Source organism: Eptatretus burgeri, chromosome 16, assembly GCF_056783735.1.
Source record: "Eptatretus burgeri isolate ZD-2024b chromosome 16, Ebu_testis_v1, whole genome shotgun sequence".
In the NCBI taxonomy this organism is placed as follows: Eukaryota; Metazoa; Chordata; class Myxini; order Myxiniformes; family Myxinidae; genus Eptatretus; species Eptatretus burgeri.
The window spans coordinates 38,272,097-38,290,579 of record NC_140976.1 but is presented as its reverse complement, the minus strand read 5'-3'; the positions used below and the strand labels follow the sequence as shown (position 1 = coordinate 38,290,579).

Sequence of the window (18,483 nt, the reverse complement as noted above, 5' to 3'; positions counted from 1 at the left end):
GATCCCTGAAACAACACTGACAGAAAGATGAAATGGGTCTAATGAATGACTGGTAATGTCTACAGTCTATGTATGGTCTGAAAGATCAGATTTGAACCATTCAAGAGCAGGTCCAGGGATAATACAACATGATGGAAGATGGTCAAGTTGTGTATTATGGCAAGTTGTGTCAAAAGCAGCTGATAAAGTTCCTGAAGTAGTAGGATTGCAACTGTTCCTCCAATCCCAATAGTTTGGAATGCATCAGCTCCTTTGGTCAATTGCACTTGATAACATCAACATGTCTTATATATGTATATACTAGCGGGGTGTGCTGACACATTGTGTAAGCATACGAACCGTGTTTCCCCATTGTCTCGGGTCGCTCAACTGCATTTGATTTTTTTTCATTTATTTATTGTTATTTATTTATATTTTCATACGGTTTCACCTTATGATTGTCGTACGGTGATTCTGTGATTTCCCCCCCCCCTCCCTCGGTGTATCGGCTTCATTGTCCACCGGCACACATTACCGTGCTTCCCAATTGTCTGGTCGCTCACCTACATTTGATTATTTTTCATTTATGGATGTTGTCCAATTCTGTGATTTATTTTTAATTTAATTTAATTTAATTTTATTATTATTTTTTTCCAGTGTACTGGCTTCAATGTCCATCGGCACAAAAAATTTCAGTTTTCTACGTCACCCGGAAAGTCCTCGTCTTTAATATCAGTCAGTCAGTGGTTTGAGCTTTTATTTGTATATTAGATATAAATAAATTGAATATGTGCAGCTGATCTTGCAGTTACCAAATGTTTTCGTTTCAGAGGCTTCTGTTTTGCAAGTAACATCATCCGTGCCAGTGCGATCAACTAAGGGAAGAAACAACAGCACTTTAAAATGTGATATCTTTCTTAACTTTCAGAATCTTGTTGCTCCAGTTCCAGGATCTGCAGATGAAGTCCTCACTCAAAAAAAAAATAAAAAACAGTCACCTACAAAATGGAATTTGATGGGAATGTATCTGCACGTGTTAGATGTCAACCCAATATTATGTTTGATCTCAATTAAAGGTTGAGATAGAGGTAGAAGAAAGAAAACATCAGATGCTTCTAACTTGAGATATATATGATCTCCAAACTTATTTTCAAAGAGCACATGACCTTTGATCTGTTTAACCAAAAATTGATTCAGTTCATCTTTGTGTTGTAATCCATACTTGTGTCAACTTTGGTTGAAATCCCTACTATGGTTCACAAGTTATTGTGGTGACATATTTTCACTTGAAAGTCACATGACCATCGACCTTTGACATTTTGAACCCAAAATCAAATCCGTTCATCTTTGCATTCATTACAGTACATACTTGTACTAAGCTTGGTCAAAATTCCCTTCAGCGATTCACAAGTCATCGCAGTGCCGAAATTCTGGCACGTACGGACGGACAACCTGAAAACATAATGCCTTCGGCTGCGGAGGCGTAAACGCTCTCATTTGTATCAGGCTTCATTGGGATGTCTTTCGAAATATCTTCTTATTTACATAAACGTATGAATGATTATGATCACAGTTCTTATGTAAATCATTGTTCTGTTTTTCTTCTTGTTGCACCTTGTGTCATGAAAACACCATCCACACAAAATATCAGAAGTCTGAGCAGCAAGACGCATCATCCTCACCTCTTCCCCCTTCACTCACCGTGCCCTATATCTCAGGGTATAATGTGACGTACAAGCCATTGCTTTGTTGGACAGTGTCCGTATATGGACATTCTTACAGCTGCTTTAGTGAGGAGCCAAAACGGTAATGTTTAACCAGGTTTGCAAGCACAAAAGCAGGTGAAGGGAAATGCCGATATTTGGATTGCACAAGTGGCGATAGAGCTGTTGCGAGCAGCTTGTGCAACTGAAAAATGTAACTGCGGTCTTTTGTAAGACAACACAGGACCTATTAAAGATTATCATTGTGAAAAAATTTTTTTTTTTCAAAGGTTTGTCTCACCATGCAAGGAACAAAGACTGCTTCTTCAGTGTAGCCATGACATGAGCTTAGACTATCTTGATCTTTGTTGTACTTACACTTCATGTATAATGGTACAGAGGAGTGTACAATCCTGAGGCCTCTGAGCTCACACTGCCAGCCACTCTCTCTGGGAAACCATCCAGCTCGGGGTTTGGTTTGAGCCTGGTATGCCGAGATGTGTCTGCTTTCCATCTGCTTCTAATTAACTTATTTTCAGTTTGTTTTTCAAGCTCCACATGCTATTGTTTTCTTTTTAATTTCTTCATCTCTTTGTGGCTGGATACATTTTATGTGCTAATTTTGTTGCCCCTCGAAAGCCGAATCGCCGTGAACCCAGTCTGTTTGATGGTGAACCCACCATCAAATTGCACTAAGGCTAAAGCTGACTGTCTTCCCAGCATTCATTCCATAATGTTTCACCCCACTAAAGTCAATAGACTTGCAGTCTGAGCTCGTGCTCTCATTTCCGCTTGGCTTTTATCAGTGCCGACTCTTCATGCTGTGGATGTATTGTAAGGTCTTGTCTGTGTTTGCCCTATCTTCCCTGTAGATCAAGCTTCGGTGTCAGAAGGGTATCCCTCCGTCCTTGCGTTCCCGTGCATGGCAGTTCCTCTCTGGGGGTGCACTCTTGCTGGCCCAGAATTCTGGGAAGTTTCAGGTATGGTTATGTATGTATATGTATATATATATATATATCGAGTTGGAAAAGGGCTTACTTTGCAAGGAGCATGTTTGTTTGAGCTGATGCAAGTGTGCACATTCCTCATAGACTGTGTTGGCGCAGGGTCTATAAAGACAGCTTCTCGGCTTGGCTCCAGTAAATAAGTATCTGCAGTGTCTGCGGTGATGGCACAGGGGTAGTGTACTTACAATTGAGTTGTCTCGTCTGAATTAGATTCCCAACCCAACTATAAGCTATCTTCACATGCAGGGCATTGCATGACAAAGTGCACCGTCCATCAGATGGGACGTTAAGCCGGTGTCTTATCTGCTCGCAATAGCTGGTGGAAGGAAAGAATCCACGGTGTCTTTCAACAAAGAGAAAGTGAGTCATTGCCAGTACACTGAAAGAATTCCAGATTCCTGTCTTGGGCTAATCTTACAAGCCCTATAAGCTGCCTACCCAAATTAATGGGACATGGCACAAGAAGGTGAATAAGAAGAAACATCTACAATGCAACGGATGCATCATGGGGCCGGCTTAGTTGCAGAAATCACTAATTTATTCAGTGATTGACAATGTTACAGCTGTCTATAACTACTTGTGACTAATGAACCATACAGCATGAGTTAAAGGAATTGTATGGATCTCTCTCTTTTTTTTATTTTCTCTATTCCTTACTTTGCTTCTGTAGGAATTAGATGCTCGCAAAGGAGACCCCAAGTGGATCGAAATTATTGAGAGGGATTTGCATCGACAGTTCCCCTTCCATGAGATGTTCAAAGCTCGTGGGGGTCACGGGTACGTCCACATTAACTCCTCTCCCTCAGCCCCATGCACACGTCCACATACAACCTCACCCCCATTCCGCTATGCATTCTGTGCCAACAACTCGCCGTCAGCGCTGCGAGATTCATAATTATTTAAACAGTGTGGCCACAAAATTAATGATTCATGATCAGGCACACTGACGATTTTTGATAAACATTCTCACAAACGCCGAGGCTGTTGTTGAAAATGAAGATAATAACAATAAGCTTATGTTAAATGTAGTTGCTTACTTTGGGTAGAATGCTGCAGTGACATTGCAGGAAATGTCGATGCATTCATGTTAAGATGAGATTAATATTCCTTCATTGAATCTGGCTTAAATTTTAACATTAAATTTCGATTTTTTTTTTCTCCTTCTCATTCTTGCTAAACATTCATCACCCCTTCCTCTTCCTCCTCCCCATTTTTTTTCTCGACCAGAGTGAGGCTCATGGAAGAGCAAGGAACTGACAATGGGGTAGTGGGGCAGAAATTGGGCACAACCAGCAAGTGAAATGAAGAGAAAAAGAGGAGAGAGGATAATAAGGAAACACTGAATCCAAAAAGTAAAAGGGTTGGCTTAGGAATGCTTAAATGAGGTAATAAAGATCAGGGGTCAGGATGGACGATGACATGAGGTGGAGGTACACTGCTTACTTTGAAGCCCTGGAGGGGAATGACCTCTCATGGAAATGACACCGTTTGGTCTTGCTCATCACCTTGCAGATCAGAAGACTTGTAGCCGTAACGCAATGCAGCTTAAATTGGCTGATCTGAGAATGCTAATAGGCATTGTCTGGCGAGAGCCAACATCCACGTGATTGCAGCGTTGCATTGGATGCCGATTTTTCGCCTTGCCAAGACCCGGTGCCCGTTTTTTTGATTGAAGGCTTTGGTTGACTGCATGCCAACGTGGCAATGGTCAGGCAGAAACCAAATCCCATACTATGAAGCCACTTGTCAGACCTGTACTCTGTCTGTAAAGCTTGGCCGTTATGCCCTAGTTTCATTATCTCAGCCATCATCGAAAAAGTAAATATAGTAAAAACCTGTATTTGTTGCGGTGAACTTTCTGATGATGGGTGAGGCCAGGTTTGTGCAAACAAAACTGGAGTGCTGAACACATCACTCAAGGACTGTTTGATACTTTCCAATCGCATCGGTTTCAACCCCCCCCCCCACCACACCCCACTTATAGGCGAAAGTAAGTTGTAAAGTTAAAATCTTGTATGGCAAGGCAAAACATAGGATCGAACAAGGTCATCATGTGCATCTGACTTGCAAGACCTTCCATACTGAAGGATGTGGTGACGCATCTTATATATAACTTGTATTTAGCTCGTCTGCAAGTGTAAGATAAACTCTACTGAGACACCAATTGAGATGTTGTCAAAACTTCTAGCTCCGCAGCTGGCAAGAGGACACAAGCAGTTAAAACAGGAAGAAGATATTTGAATCAAAGTAGAGGGGGGGGGGATGAAGGTTTCACAAAAAAAGTCAACGAAAGTTAATGCATCAAGAAACTCTCATTTCATTGGTTTCTCCCGCTCGTGTTGAAGGATGAATGGCGTGCGAGGAGCCTGGAGCAAAGTGGATCATCAGGAAGGGGTGTTCTAAGTGTGGCACTTTCATAAATATAGCACATGCCACATTTGGCCTCTTTCCCCATGATCAGAATAGTAGTTCTAAAAGACTTGTGCAGCATGTCCTGAGGACTAAAACGACCAAGTTAATACAATAGGCACACGTGCGGACATGAAATGGCTTTAAATAACTGCATAAACCTCACAGGAAGCAGCTTTAAAGTTTCTGTAGATACTGCCAGCATTCGGGTCCACAGGTGTGTGACCGTTGGTGTCCATATTGCCGCATCCCCCTGCTCTTGGGTCAAGATAAACGTTTGCACTATTACTTTCAAGCCACCCTGTATCTCAGTCCCGTGGAATGATGCTGATACAAAATATCTCGATTATGTCAGCATGGGATTTGGTGTGGACCATTATTACATGTTTGTTCAAGCCAATCAAAAAGTAAATGGTTCTCAGGGTTATGGAATGTTTTGTTATGCATTGTTTGTAATGTTTGCAATGTATTAAACAAAACTTTTATTGTGTGTAAATATTTTTGGCCAGCAACCTCAAATACATATATGTATAGTAGTGATCAACCAAACACCTCGATTTATATCCACAATCGGTCATAAATAAACACAGGATCAAGCTTCTCACTTCTTCTTTCATATGCAGCACGTGGCTGTGGCTAGCCTCATTTTATTGGGGATGTGGTTGTGCCCCTGATGCAGTGTCCCTAGTAGATTAGAGTAGGGATTTGTAATTCATTCATGGTGTCGGGGATAGCTCGCCGGTTACTCTTCGCGAAGGATGGCGTGGGATCTTCAACGTCTACCAACTAATGCTGGAAGAAGGGGCACCTCGTTTAATGTCCATATGAGAGACAGAGCACACATTGATGTCTCGCACTGCTTGCGAAACAGCAGGATGACAATTTCTAGCTGGGTCGAGATTTCAACCCAGACTAGACAGCTCAGAGGTGAGTGTGCATGCCTCCAGCCTATCCTACCAGGTAAAGCTTCTCACTGTTATCATTAGACTTCTCTATTATGAAAGCTGATCTACACCCATTATGTGTAGTCTTACAGTCCCTTGGGTTGTATCTTGTGATGATTCATTCCTTTTCCAAAGTTCAGATTTATTCATAAACATGATCAACATTTTAAACTGTCTGGCAGGATTGTGCAGAGGTATCAACTTGAGCCGGTTAACATAAAGGAACGGATGACTGACATTTGGTAAACGGACATGCAAGGCTTTCTGTTTCCTCTAACCATAATTAGAGTTTTAATTCGTGACCCCATTCTGTCGAGAATCCAGCTTTGCACAATGCAGGCGTTGGCTCAGCTTGGAATTTTAACAGCACGAGGTAGGTAATATGACGTTTCGGACAAAGTGAATACAAAAGGGTCATTAAAATTGTGGCTTATTTACAAAACATCTCCATGGTAGATGACAATGGCTATTGCTCTTAACAGGGTTATATTTCAGCACGGTTGTTTGTTCAATGGAACTGCACTTCTTTTCATCACTATGAAGTATTTAAAAAGTTGGACATTTTGAAACTTTTTTTTTTCAGCATAGTATGGGGTCAGCTTTGTGACCGAGAATGTCGAATGTCAGAAAGAGAAAATCTATAGACGAGCTTTGAACGAAAGAAAGTGGCTTCTGAGAGAGTTTCAACAGACAAAGAAGTTTGTGAAATCCTTGATGTGGAGTGCAGTGTGTGCTGTGTGGGTCAGACGTGGATCTTGAGATAGGAAATTGAAAACTTTCAAAGGATGTGTGGTGATGGATGGAAATGGGGTGGGGGGTTGATTTGGAGAATTGAAAAATATTAGGTGGGTTACATAAGGAACTTTGATGTAGGAGGAGGCCATTTCACCCATCAAGACTATGCCACATCAACAACTCATTAATTTGATCTATCAGTTTGCACAAAAATTCATGAGGAGGTCATTGGTGGGGGAGGGGGGGGGACAACATGGTGGGAACAGATGTCATCAAGATGTTAAACATGTAAAATATACAGCTCTGACTGACTGTGACTCACATGTTGATATAACTGTTTAGTACTTTTTAGGTGGGCTAGAAAGCTGAAACTTTTGTATACTGATGTAACTCAAAGCCAAGATTTGAGGAAAAGGCACAAAACTGTCCATAAATATCCATAAATAAAAGTGGACACTTGTTGCATCGCTCTTGCTCACAGAGGGATGTGTGATCTTGCAGCGGCACAATCGCTTGTAGGTGTTTCTCTGAAGTACGTAGGGCTGTGGTGTTTCTAGATTTTATGGCAGTACAATTTGAAAAGTGTCTGTTGGTTTTTGTCATATATGGATGCTGTACATTGAAAGGAAGCTGTAAACATGTATCATTTACAGATGGTGTACAGTGCTAAGTGTTACAGTTGGAAAATCGTTGAAATACAGAAATAAGAGGTCTATCTGTATACTACTTGCAGGGTGATCGAAAAGTCCCTATGCACCGAACCGGTGAACCCTAACCCTCACAGCTCGAGTGTCTGTGGATCTGCTGCATGATGTGTTTGACAACAGAATAATTTCAAAGAATATTTGGCCACTAAGATCTCCTGATCTTTCACCTCTCGATTGTTATCTGTGAGGAGCATTAAAAGGTAAAGTGCACAAAAATAATCCGCACAGTCTCGAGGAACTCGGTCAGGGAAGCAATCATCGATGTCATCCACCATATCTCGCAACTTGAACTGGCCCGTGTTTTTAGGAACAAAATAAGAAGAGTAGATACATATCTGCAAGTTTATGGAGACCATTTCCAACATCCACTGTAAGCAGAGCAAACTAAACTACAACGGTACTCGGTAGGGCGCAAACCTCCACCATGGTGAACAGTTTACGTATTGTATCCCACTGATGGGCCAGATCTGCATCCGAATCTGAACCAAAATCGAATCGGCTTGTTTTTGTCACCAACCCAACTCATCCACCACATTTTGTCATAATCCGTCCCCAACGTTTTGAAATATGGTGCTAATATATAGTTTTTGGCCCTATATCTCAATGGTGAAGAATAATTGAAATTGTACAGGGTGTTTTTTGGTTTGCGGCACCAGCAGTGACCACTATTTTCGTTGTGTCTGTGTCTGTCTGTCTGTCTGTTTATGACTCTCTCCAGAGCATAGCTCCGTGACGTTTGATGTGATCTTGATGAAACTTGGACACAAGCTAGATATCATGGTCTACTTGTGTCTTTTTGTATGAGGGGCGTCCCACGTCCCTTGTGGGTGGAGCCACGCCCACTTGAACTTTTTTTCTCGATTTTTTTTTTCTCGCAATTTCATTTCCTAGAAGCTGTGCATAATGTCCATAAGTACAACATATAAAAAATCCGATTAGATTTGGTCAATTTTGACGGAAGAGATAGGTTTTTACGGTAGGGCTTCCTCAATAATGCCTGCGAACCATCGTCGCCTCCCGGCTTGTTTTTTATTTATTACTTGCAAAATCGAATATTTTTCAAGTATATTGGTCAGTCGATTTTGTTATTCTGTCTGTCTGTCTATCGCCAACAGGTCACAAGTTTAAACCGATCGTCATGAAACTTTACCAAGTCGTAGAGGTAGTCTCAACTTAGAAAACTTGATTTTGAGGTCAAAGGTCATCTTGAGGTCAAATTTCTAAAATCATCATTTTTCATCCGATTAACTTGAAATATGAACAAGATTTACATGTTGCATCACTGGATTGGGAAACCAACTATTTTTGAGGTCATAAGGTCAACTCAAGGTCAAACTTCTGAATTAATCAATTTCAATGTGAAAAATATTCAATTTTCATCCGATTGACCTGAGATTTTATTAAGATTATCAATTTTAATCTTAATGAAAGGGACAATTTCATGTATCCATGGCAACTTTTTGAAAGGGGGGTTGTATTTTGCAAGTGTCGTGCTCTGCACAACGTCTTTTTCTTGTTGATTGATTGATTGATTTTTTTATTTTATTTTAATTCAGGAACCTTAAATAATTCCCATACATTAAAAACTATCAGTTAAGAACTGAATATTTTGTGTAAATGTAGCCTGATGTAACATGATCTTGAGAATTATCAGGTATCACGTCATCTAACACGTGATCTGACAGTGACGTTTAACGGTTTTCACTGAGTCCCATCATGGTGCTCACTGCGGAAGAACGTGTTTCTTGTCGAACATTCCATCAATAATGCATCCTTTAGGGAATGTCAAATTGCATTTAAAAGTCGTTTCGGTGATCGCACGAAACCTTCAAAATCAGTAATATGGAAACTGGTGAAGCAGTTCAGAGAAACAGGCTGCATGAAAGTTCAAAAGAACATGTGCCAGCCAAGTGTTGTTACACCAGAGAAAGTGGGGTTGTTGGGGTCCCCAGATCTTACGTCGCCAGATTTATTTTTGTGGGAATATTTCAAGGATATAGTGTACGCTGCAAATCCATGCACTCCTGGTGAACTGAAAGCAATAATCAGTGACGCAATCAGCAATATTGCCCAATAAATACTCTACTCTCTGTCAGAGAACATGCTGCGAAGAATGAATTTGTGCCTGCAACATGGTGGTGGACACTTTCAGCACTTCATTTAATGTAATCAGTTGTGTGCATCATGTCAAGTCTTTCTGTAACATGAGGACTACATTTATGCAAAATATTGGGTTCCAAACTGATATAGTTTTTCATGAATGAGAATTATTTAGGGTTCTCTAATTAAAAAAAATTGTAAAAATCACCTTGTAGTGTCTGGATCAAGATCTTCACTAAAATCTAATCAATTCGTTCTTGCCACACACACAACCAGTCCACCAAGTTTCATTTGAATCCATCCACAACCTTTTGAGATGTCATGCTCACAAACAGAGAGGGGTGAAAACACAACCTCAGTCCACCTTCGTTGGTGAAGGTAATAAACTATCACAGGTGCTCAGGGACTTTTTGATCACCCTGCATATACAATAAGGCCTTTCACCATGTATGTATGTGTGGAAGCTTACGTCTGAAAATCATTGGGAAAAAAAAAATCGCCTGGACAAATATCTACCAAATTTTGCATACTTCCTGGATTCCCAGAGGGAACAGGTATTCCGAGTTTTAATAATTGCGGCTTTCGGCAATTATGCAAGGTGTTCCAAAAGAAACAGTGAAGTCGAGGTTTAACACATCTTGTGCAAAAAGATGTCATTCAGAGAAACTTATTTATTATCGAATGATTTATCGTCATCTGGTGGGTTTCTCACTTGAGTGAGTCAATGATACCTGCAAGTAAACAAGCATACATTTTAATTGTAAGATCAACAAAACACATGAATCGTAATAAGTATTTTGTTTGCTGCACTTACTTTTGAAACACCCCGTGTATATATCCTGCCTGAGCATGATCGCTTCCCAAGGGTTTCTTAGTTTTCTGGCAGTAGAATAATTTGACACTAACTGTTTCGAGAAGAGTTTGTTGGTTTATTGTCACTTGTGGATGCTACGACAGTGTTAGGCAGAAACATTCTTCTTTGCAGATGGTAGACTGTGTTCGGAAGTCGTAAACAGGCATGCCATCTTCATTACATCATGTCGGAAGCATGCCAAATGACTGTATTGTATTGTTGCGGGCTGGGGGTCGGGTGAGAAGACCACTAAGGGGGAAAGCTATCTCTGCTCCCACCAGACTCCCCGGAATTGTAGGCCATCACACATGGATAATTGCGTGACGCGGCGGGTCACTTAACCGACCGTGGACGCGAATAACTCAACCGCGTGACCTAGCGTCCTCCCGTCTATGGGTTAACCGGGTTACCGAATTAATCTCGTGATTTAATTATCGGGGAACACGCCCTCGGTACACCTTGTCCAAACCGGATCACTTTACCGGATCGGATGCAGCCGAGCGACACTGCCAAGGACGTACCGGCTAAAAGGAATTGATCGTTGGGAATAAAGACCTGGCTAATCTAGGATTCGGACCATGCTGGATGAATGAAGGAAAAGACAAAAACGAGCAGAGAGCATTTCTAATAATAATTTATTTACAATGGGGCGAGGAAAGGTATGTGGTACAATCAATAGATTTATTGGGGTGTGCAAGCAAAGATAGGGAAGAAAGGTGTGGTGCTGCAATAAACAAGCAACTTATGAAAGCAGATGCAGAGCAGATCTAACCCGAAAATAATAATAATTAAAACAATAATAGTAATCTTCTACACGCTTACTTATATAGACAGGTGCCAGGACACACACACACACACACACACACACACACACACACACACACACACACACACACACACACACACACACACACACACACACACACACACACACACACACACACACACACACACAGAAGACCTGATGAAGAGGAATTATTGCAGCAAGTCAGGAGAGGAGTTGAGGCTACGGTCTCTCAGTCCCTTTGTATAATTGATTGCCCGAACGTGCCAACAATACGTTCAGGGGGAATGCAACGTGGTGTGGTCCCCCCCCCCCCCAACAGCTGGCGCGTCGTCTCTTGCTTCGGGCAGCTCGTGTTGAGTCCGTGGGCGTGAAGGAGGGGCTTGAGTTGGGAGGGTGGAGTCAGAGCGAGTGGACGGAGTGGTAAGTGGGACCAGGTGGGTGGGTGGAGTCGGTGTCGTGTGGGCGGGGAAGAGGAGGCGGAGTCAAAGTGATGACGACAGTAGGCGGAGTCAAAGTCAAACTTGAGCGGGAGGCAAGGCAGGGTAGAGAGAGAGCGAAGGCTCCGCTCAGACCTTTATAGGCTCCGTGGCGTGGGGTGGGGGTCCACCCCGAAGCGGTGTCACCCGAATCGGGTGCTTTGATTGGCCCCAACCCCCTGCGCGGCCCAACCACGATGCTGGGAAACCGCAACATTCCATTTCCGGCAAGATGACCCCATGCCTCAAAAATATCCCGCTCCGACTTCACGACATGACACGAATCGCCCACACCAATCTCCGCGCCATGAATTGCCTTGCACGAACCCCCGGGCCATGCCCTGACAATCGGCCGAGAGTGGCGTCGGTCCTGCATGCCTGCTCGAGTGCCCCGACCAGCGCCAGTCAACGCGCCTTCTCCGTGTGCGCCACGTGGCCCGAACTGTACAGCATGCCTCCGCCCGATCGCAGCTTCGCTGGCCGTAGAAGCGAGAAGACATTCGCCGTCCGTGGGGAACATCTGCGGCCGCCAGCGAAGACCGAATGTATGATGTTATGGCGAACCCATGCACAGACAGTAAGATGTGCCCAATAAGGTGTCACGAGGTAAGCGCTGGTCTGCCTTCGAGCACATTCCGTACAGGGCGCTTCAAGCACATTCCCATGGCCCACATGGTTAGCACGCGCATTCGCCCGATTCTGCGATCGTGTGCACTGGGCCGCCACCGATATGTGTCAGATATTGAGGGGAACGCTCGAATATAATGATTATATGGAGATTTAGAATGAAAAGGATATAGATATGTGTCAGATGGAGAAATGGAGGGGAAAAAAAAGAATGCCGATATAGCTAGTCCAGAAATGGGTTGAAAAGTACGTGCCGCCTGTATCATGCACAACGTGGCGTGGTTGTCGTTTTACTATTGTCGGCCTCGATTGAGGGATAGCTTGAGGACAGGAGCTCTGTGCTGTCGATGCTCATGTGGTGTTTGAGTGCCCCTTTCTAAGGTGCTGTTTCTTCCGTCTCCTCGGTACATGTTCCGTGCAGCGAGGGCGTCATGTTGAATGTGCTTTCTCTCGAGGGTGTCCAGCGTAAGGCCTGCTTGGCCTTTGCTGAGGACCCATCTCGCAGCGAAGGGTGCACCTGGCTCCGATTTACCTCAGGAATAATAAGAAAAGAAGAGTAGGAATGAAGTGAGAAATTAAATGAAGAAGAAATGATGTAAGCAAACCTAGCTGTGAGATCCTCGCAACGCACACCCCTGTTGTCCTGCTAGACAAAAGGGAAGGGACTATCTTCACGTATATTAATGGAGTAACCGTCTTGGGACCACTTTAAGTTGGATGCATGCGGTTCCGAGAATCGCAACAGTATTTTATCGTCAGGTCAGGAATTGAACCCAGATCAGGCACATAATTGTTATCTCTCTTGTAGCCTATTGCACAATTGTTACAAATAATAAGATAAATCGACGCACCAAAGAGGAAGAATGCTAACCTGACATGATGACTCAAATTGGCTGTGAACGATGGGCAACGTGGGAACAGCCACAAGAACATGACAATCACTGTTTCGACTTCAGTTTTTCAGTTCCACATTCACTCCTTAACATTTGTCTTCGACTTAGAATCATAAACTCTTCCTCTTATCATCCATTGCTTAGCATCCCAATGGAATGTAAGCTTTATGCTATGAGCTTTGACCAATTTACTAGAGCTATAAACCTTTTAAGGCGCTCATTCTGATCACTCATTCTTGATTTACTCGATGTATTTAGCTGTTGAATGTAAGCACAATCAACTTCATCAAACATTTCAATCTTATATTTATAAGGGCTGCAAGTAGGATGCATGTGTGCGTGCATGTTAGTTTGGCAGGGGGGGGAGGTGAGCAGAGATAACACATTCACCTTTTGATGAAACCCCCACAGTCATCACAATCGCTACACATGTGTCCAATCACCGGTTCATACATACCTTGGCTACCTCCCATTCCTCCCAATATCTCGTTACCCCCTCCTACCCCCAGCACTTTACATTTCTTGATGTTAAATTGCATTTGCCAATTATTTCTCCATTCTTGGAAAGTATCAAAACTTTCCTGAATCTAATCACCCCTCTCTCTGCTGTGTCTACCTTGCCTCCAAGCTTAGTGTCATTTGCATATCTGAAACGTCTACTCTTAACGCCACTCTCAAAATCATTGATGTAAATTATAAGTAATAACGGTTCTAGTACCGATCCCTGAGGTCCCCATTACTTAACATGCCCCCCCCCCCCACCTCCAGCTCAACATCCTCTCGTTCACAGCCATTCTTTGCTTCCTATCACTAAACCAGTGTCCAATTCAGTTAGTTATCTGACAAGCCACTCCACAAGCCCTCACCTTAGCTAACAACCTCCTTATGTGATACCTCATTAAATGCCTTTTGAAAGTCTAGAAATGCTGCATTTACTGCACTTCCCTCCACCCAATCAATCCAGGCAAAAATAGCATTCCTTTCCTGTCGTAGTTATTTGCAGACTACTGGAGTCGGACCTGTTACAAACGATAGTATATGAGAGTACGACTATCATATACTATAGTTCTAACTAGCATTTTTGCTAGTTGGTTCTGCTTCAAAGAATGCCAATAAATGAAGAAGCTCTTGAATTGTTGTGTGAGAGGCATTTGATTGAGATGATTAGGACAAGATGGAAAAACTGGCTTGGTCGTATTTTGAGAGAAAATTGGTCGTATTTTGAGAGAAAGAGGTGATTGAAGAAAAGGAGCAGAGAATGAAGGCGGATATAAAAAAAAGCTTTAAAAAAAAAGGAGTCGTTGACAGAGAACGGTGGTGCCGATGGAAGCCTTAAACCTACCAAAAGGTAAGAGCCTGATTCGCCTTTAACTTTAAACATTATAAATGGTAATATAATCTATCATTATCAAAAGTGTTGAAACCTTGTTATCACGCATTAATCTCCCAGTTTGCTCCATGATTTTTCCCATATGTTAGAGCTTGGCCATCCCAAACCCCTACGGCTCTGCGATGTTTGTTATAAACTGTCATAAAGTAAACTTTTTTTTTTTCTCCAATAGTTTCATTGGGATTATGGCTTTCAGTAGTGGTGACTTGGGGACTTGAACCATATTGGATGTTAATTTTTTGGTCTCTCACACTATTACTTTTTATTCTTTTCGTTCCCTCCCCACTATTATTTATATATTTTATTTTTGCTGAGGTTAAAGGGCATGTCATGAAATTGGTTGCTTTTGAGTGATTAATTAGGGTCACATTGACATTGATTTTTCCATGGAGTGTCGTGTCTGGGGGGGTCTCGTCAATGAGCGGTGTGTACTTGATGTGTTTCTCACCAAAGAACCACCTTTGCCAACCCCACCCCCACAAAAAACAAAAACCACGAAAAAAATTGCTTTTGAAATATATATTTTAATTCAAATAATGACTAAATATATTTTCCCTTTTTTTTATTTTGGCACCCTTGGGATATCTCTGAACGTGCCACATTGTCTTATCCACATTCCCCCAATGAAATTGCATCATTGTGACGGATAAAATTGGTCTGGTGTTGATGCGGCACAGGCATGATGGGCCGAATGGCCTCGTCCTTCATCTAGTTTCCTTGTGTAATGCAGCGGTTCCAACAGTAGCATTTATTATTCTAGGTACCAACAGTAACATTTATCTGCACAGATGCACACAATCACCCATCCATAACACTGGTCAACAACAAATTTGTTGTCTGCATTTTTTAAGCTGATTTAGGACGAATCTGATGCGCTGAATCCAAAACTCACATTAGTTTTGTTCAATCAGGTCAAGTTTTTGAGATATGGCCACATGTCGTTTTTTACATTTTTGTTCACATGTACGCATGTGTGGAGCATTTTAGAAGAAGTTGGTGGGGGTAAAATGTCATGTCAAATAATTGTTTTGATTGGAAATAATTATTTTAATGACAAGAAGTATTCAGGTACGATAGTTCTGGGTGATTATGTCGAAAAGGGATCAGTTTGAAGTCAAAACCTCAAACATAAAACCATAAAATTGGTGAGGCAAAGCATAAAGTTCGTGGATCAAAACTAAAGTTAATGGGGCAGATTTTGTAATAATGTGATACAAAAAAGTTGTATTTCTTGAAATAACGAACTCTGAAGAATGTACAATACCTACATGCGCCAATTTATGACATGCGCTTCTGCTCAAGCTTGGAGTGCCACAGTACGAACCCAAAGATTGGAGACTGTTCATTGACAGCAGCAAGCGATCACTGAAATGTGTTCTGCTACACAACGGAAACCAGTTTGCCTCTGTACCCATCGCTCACTCAACTACACTGAAGGAGAAGTATGAAGCGGTGAAGTACGTGCTGGAGAAAATTGGTTATGATCAGCATAAGTGGTTTATTTGTGTTGACCTGAAGATGGTGAACTTTTTGTTGGGACAACAGTCTGGCTTCACCAAGTACCCATGTTTTCTGTGCATGTGGGATAGTAGGGACCGTGCTCAGCATTACACGAAGAAGGACTGGCCTGTGCGGGAGGAATTGGTGCCATGCAAAGAAAGGAACGTCATCAACGACCCTCTAGTGGACAGAGACAGAATACTCTTCCCACCGCTGCACATCAAGCTCGGCTTAATCAAGCAGTTCACCAAGGCTCTGGACAAAGATGGTGACTGCTTCACTTACTTGTGCCAGGCTTTTCCAGGATTGACCATGGAGAAGTTGAAAGCTGGCATCTTTGATGGTTCTCAGATCCGTCAGCTCATCAGAGATCCAGAGTTCAAAAACTCAATGAACGAAGTGGAACTGGAAGCGTGGAAGACATTTGTTTTGGTAGTGAAGAACTTTCTTGGCAACAATAAGGCCAGAAACTACGCAGAACTTGTCAACAACATGCTGACTGCTTTCAGAAACCTGGGCTGCAACATGAGCATCAAGATGCACTACCTATTTTCACATATGAACCGGTTTCCTGAGAACCTGGGTTCAATGAGTGACGAGCAGGGGGAGAGATTCCATCAGGACATGAAGGAGATGGAGACCAGGTATCAGGGTCGCTGGGACGCAGTCATGATGGCTGACTACTGTTGGAATCTGAAGAGAGACCTCCCTGCCGCTGAACATTCCAGGAGTTCGAAGAAACGGAAGTTCAAGCCCTGAAGTTTGAACAGTGGTGACGCAACATGCAATTTACTTGTACTTACCTTTATCAATGCCCACCATTCAGATGACAGTAATCGATGTTTCTATCATGTAATCAATAAATGTTGTTGGCAAAACATTTTTTTTTCTTAAAAACATGTTTAGGATGATATGTGTTGACAAAAATCAGCTGATAATGCCACAAAAATGTAATTGATTTTGTCACAAGATCTGATTTTTTTTCAAATCAACTTAGCACAAAAACCTGACCTGATGGAGAGAAACGGATGCCATTTCCTGATTCAGCAGTGCCAGAATACCCTAATTCACTTGTAGAAATCTAGACAACATTCAGAAAGTAAAAAAATTGTTGACCAGTGTAATTGATCTACTTTGAAGTCCTGCCAATATCCCAATACCCTTCTATCTGCTGGTGGAATGCACACATCATGGTAGCATTAAGCTACTGTTCAAGCTGCTGCTTCTTCAATCCCAGAAAGATTGGTTTTTAAAACAGGCAGGCTTATGATGAAACAGACACCAGTTTCTGTTCCAAGTTAATCAATTATTCAGAAAACCCTTTGGAAGGACACGAAAGGAGCACACAAAATGATTTGTATTTTTTTTCTATTGCTTCGAGAAGTATTACTGCATAAGTACATCGGAGTTGGCCACAACTATGGCAGAAACAACAACTATGTGTTATAAAAGATATAAAAAAATATATATATATTTCACGTGTTTGCTTCATTTTACATCATTGAAATTCATAGATAGACATGCAATATGTTTGTGAAGTACAACACGCTGTCTTTTGATTAAACCCATCAGCGAAGTGACGGGGAGGCATGCCCAGTGGTACATACGACATGAAGTCAGAGATGGGAAGACTTTTATGCAGTTGGCATTGTTGTTTAATCTCTGCTACTCAGAGACCATTTGTTTCTCCTGCTGAATTGCACTCTCTTGACTTTTGGTAAAAGTTTGAACTTATGTCATGATGACTTAACCACCAGTCCCTCCCCCACCCCAACCAAGGTCCTCTAACCCAGAACCCCTTGGGATCCACCCTTCCCCACTGAGAGCTACTGATATGACAAGTATGATCAATATGAGTCAAAAACTGGAGAACTTTGCTAAAGAAAACCAATTCCTGCTTTGTGTTTTAAACATAAAACGTTCTATGAATGAGATATGATCGTACAGACATGTCGAGAAGGTGATTTTCATCGGGTTTTTTTTTTTTTTAACTGCTTGTAAAGGTGGAAGGTTTTCCAAAACAAATTATGGCATAACTATAGTATACCTCCCTAAACACGTGTAGAAATTCCAATGATAACTCCTGTAGTTGTGTGCTCTGAGATTTTTTTTTTTTTTAATCTTTTATTTTCTGAGCCAGTAACTTGTTATCTGACTTCCAAAATCCACCTACAGACAGCAAGACTTATTTCGGGTCCTCAAAGCTTACACAGAGTACCGACCTGATGAGGGTTATTGCCAGGCTCAGGCACCTGTTGCTGCTGTGCTTCTGATGCACATGCCTGCCGAGGTAAGTACCCACTGCATTCCCACTAACCATTCTCCAACCCAACCCAATGCTCGTGAGGAATAACATCTAATTTGTTCATCACG

At 42.1% G+C, this 18,483-nt stretch overlaps 1 protein-coding gene across 1 annotated transcript in view; it reads left to right on the top strand.

The window, feature by feature from the left end:
• Window positions 1-18,483, top strand: part of LOC147010882 (TBC1 domain family member 10A-like) — a 93,893-nt gene that overhangs the window by 39,168 nt on the left and 36,242 nt on the right. The window contains exons 3-5 of the mRNA XM_085858640.1: window positions 2,555-2,662; window positions 3,360-3,466; window positions 18,286-18,400. Coding sequence (XP_085714766.1) covers window positions 2,555-2,662; window positions 3,360-3,466; window positions 18,286-18,400 — 330 coding nt within the window. The remainder of the gene's footprint in view (window positions 1-2,554; window positions 2,663-3,359; window positions 3,467-18,285; window positions 18,401-18,483) is intronic.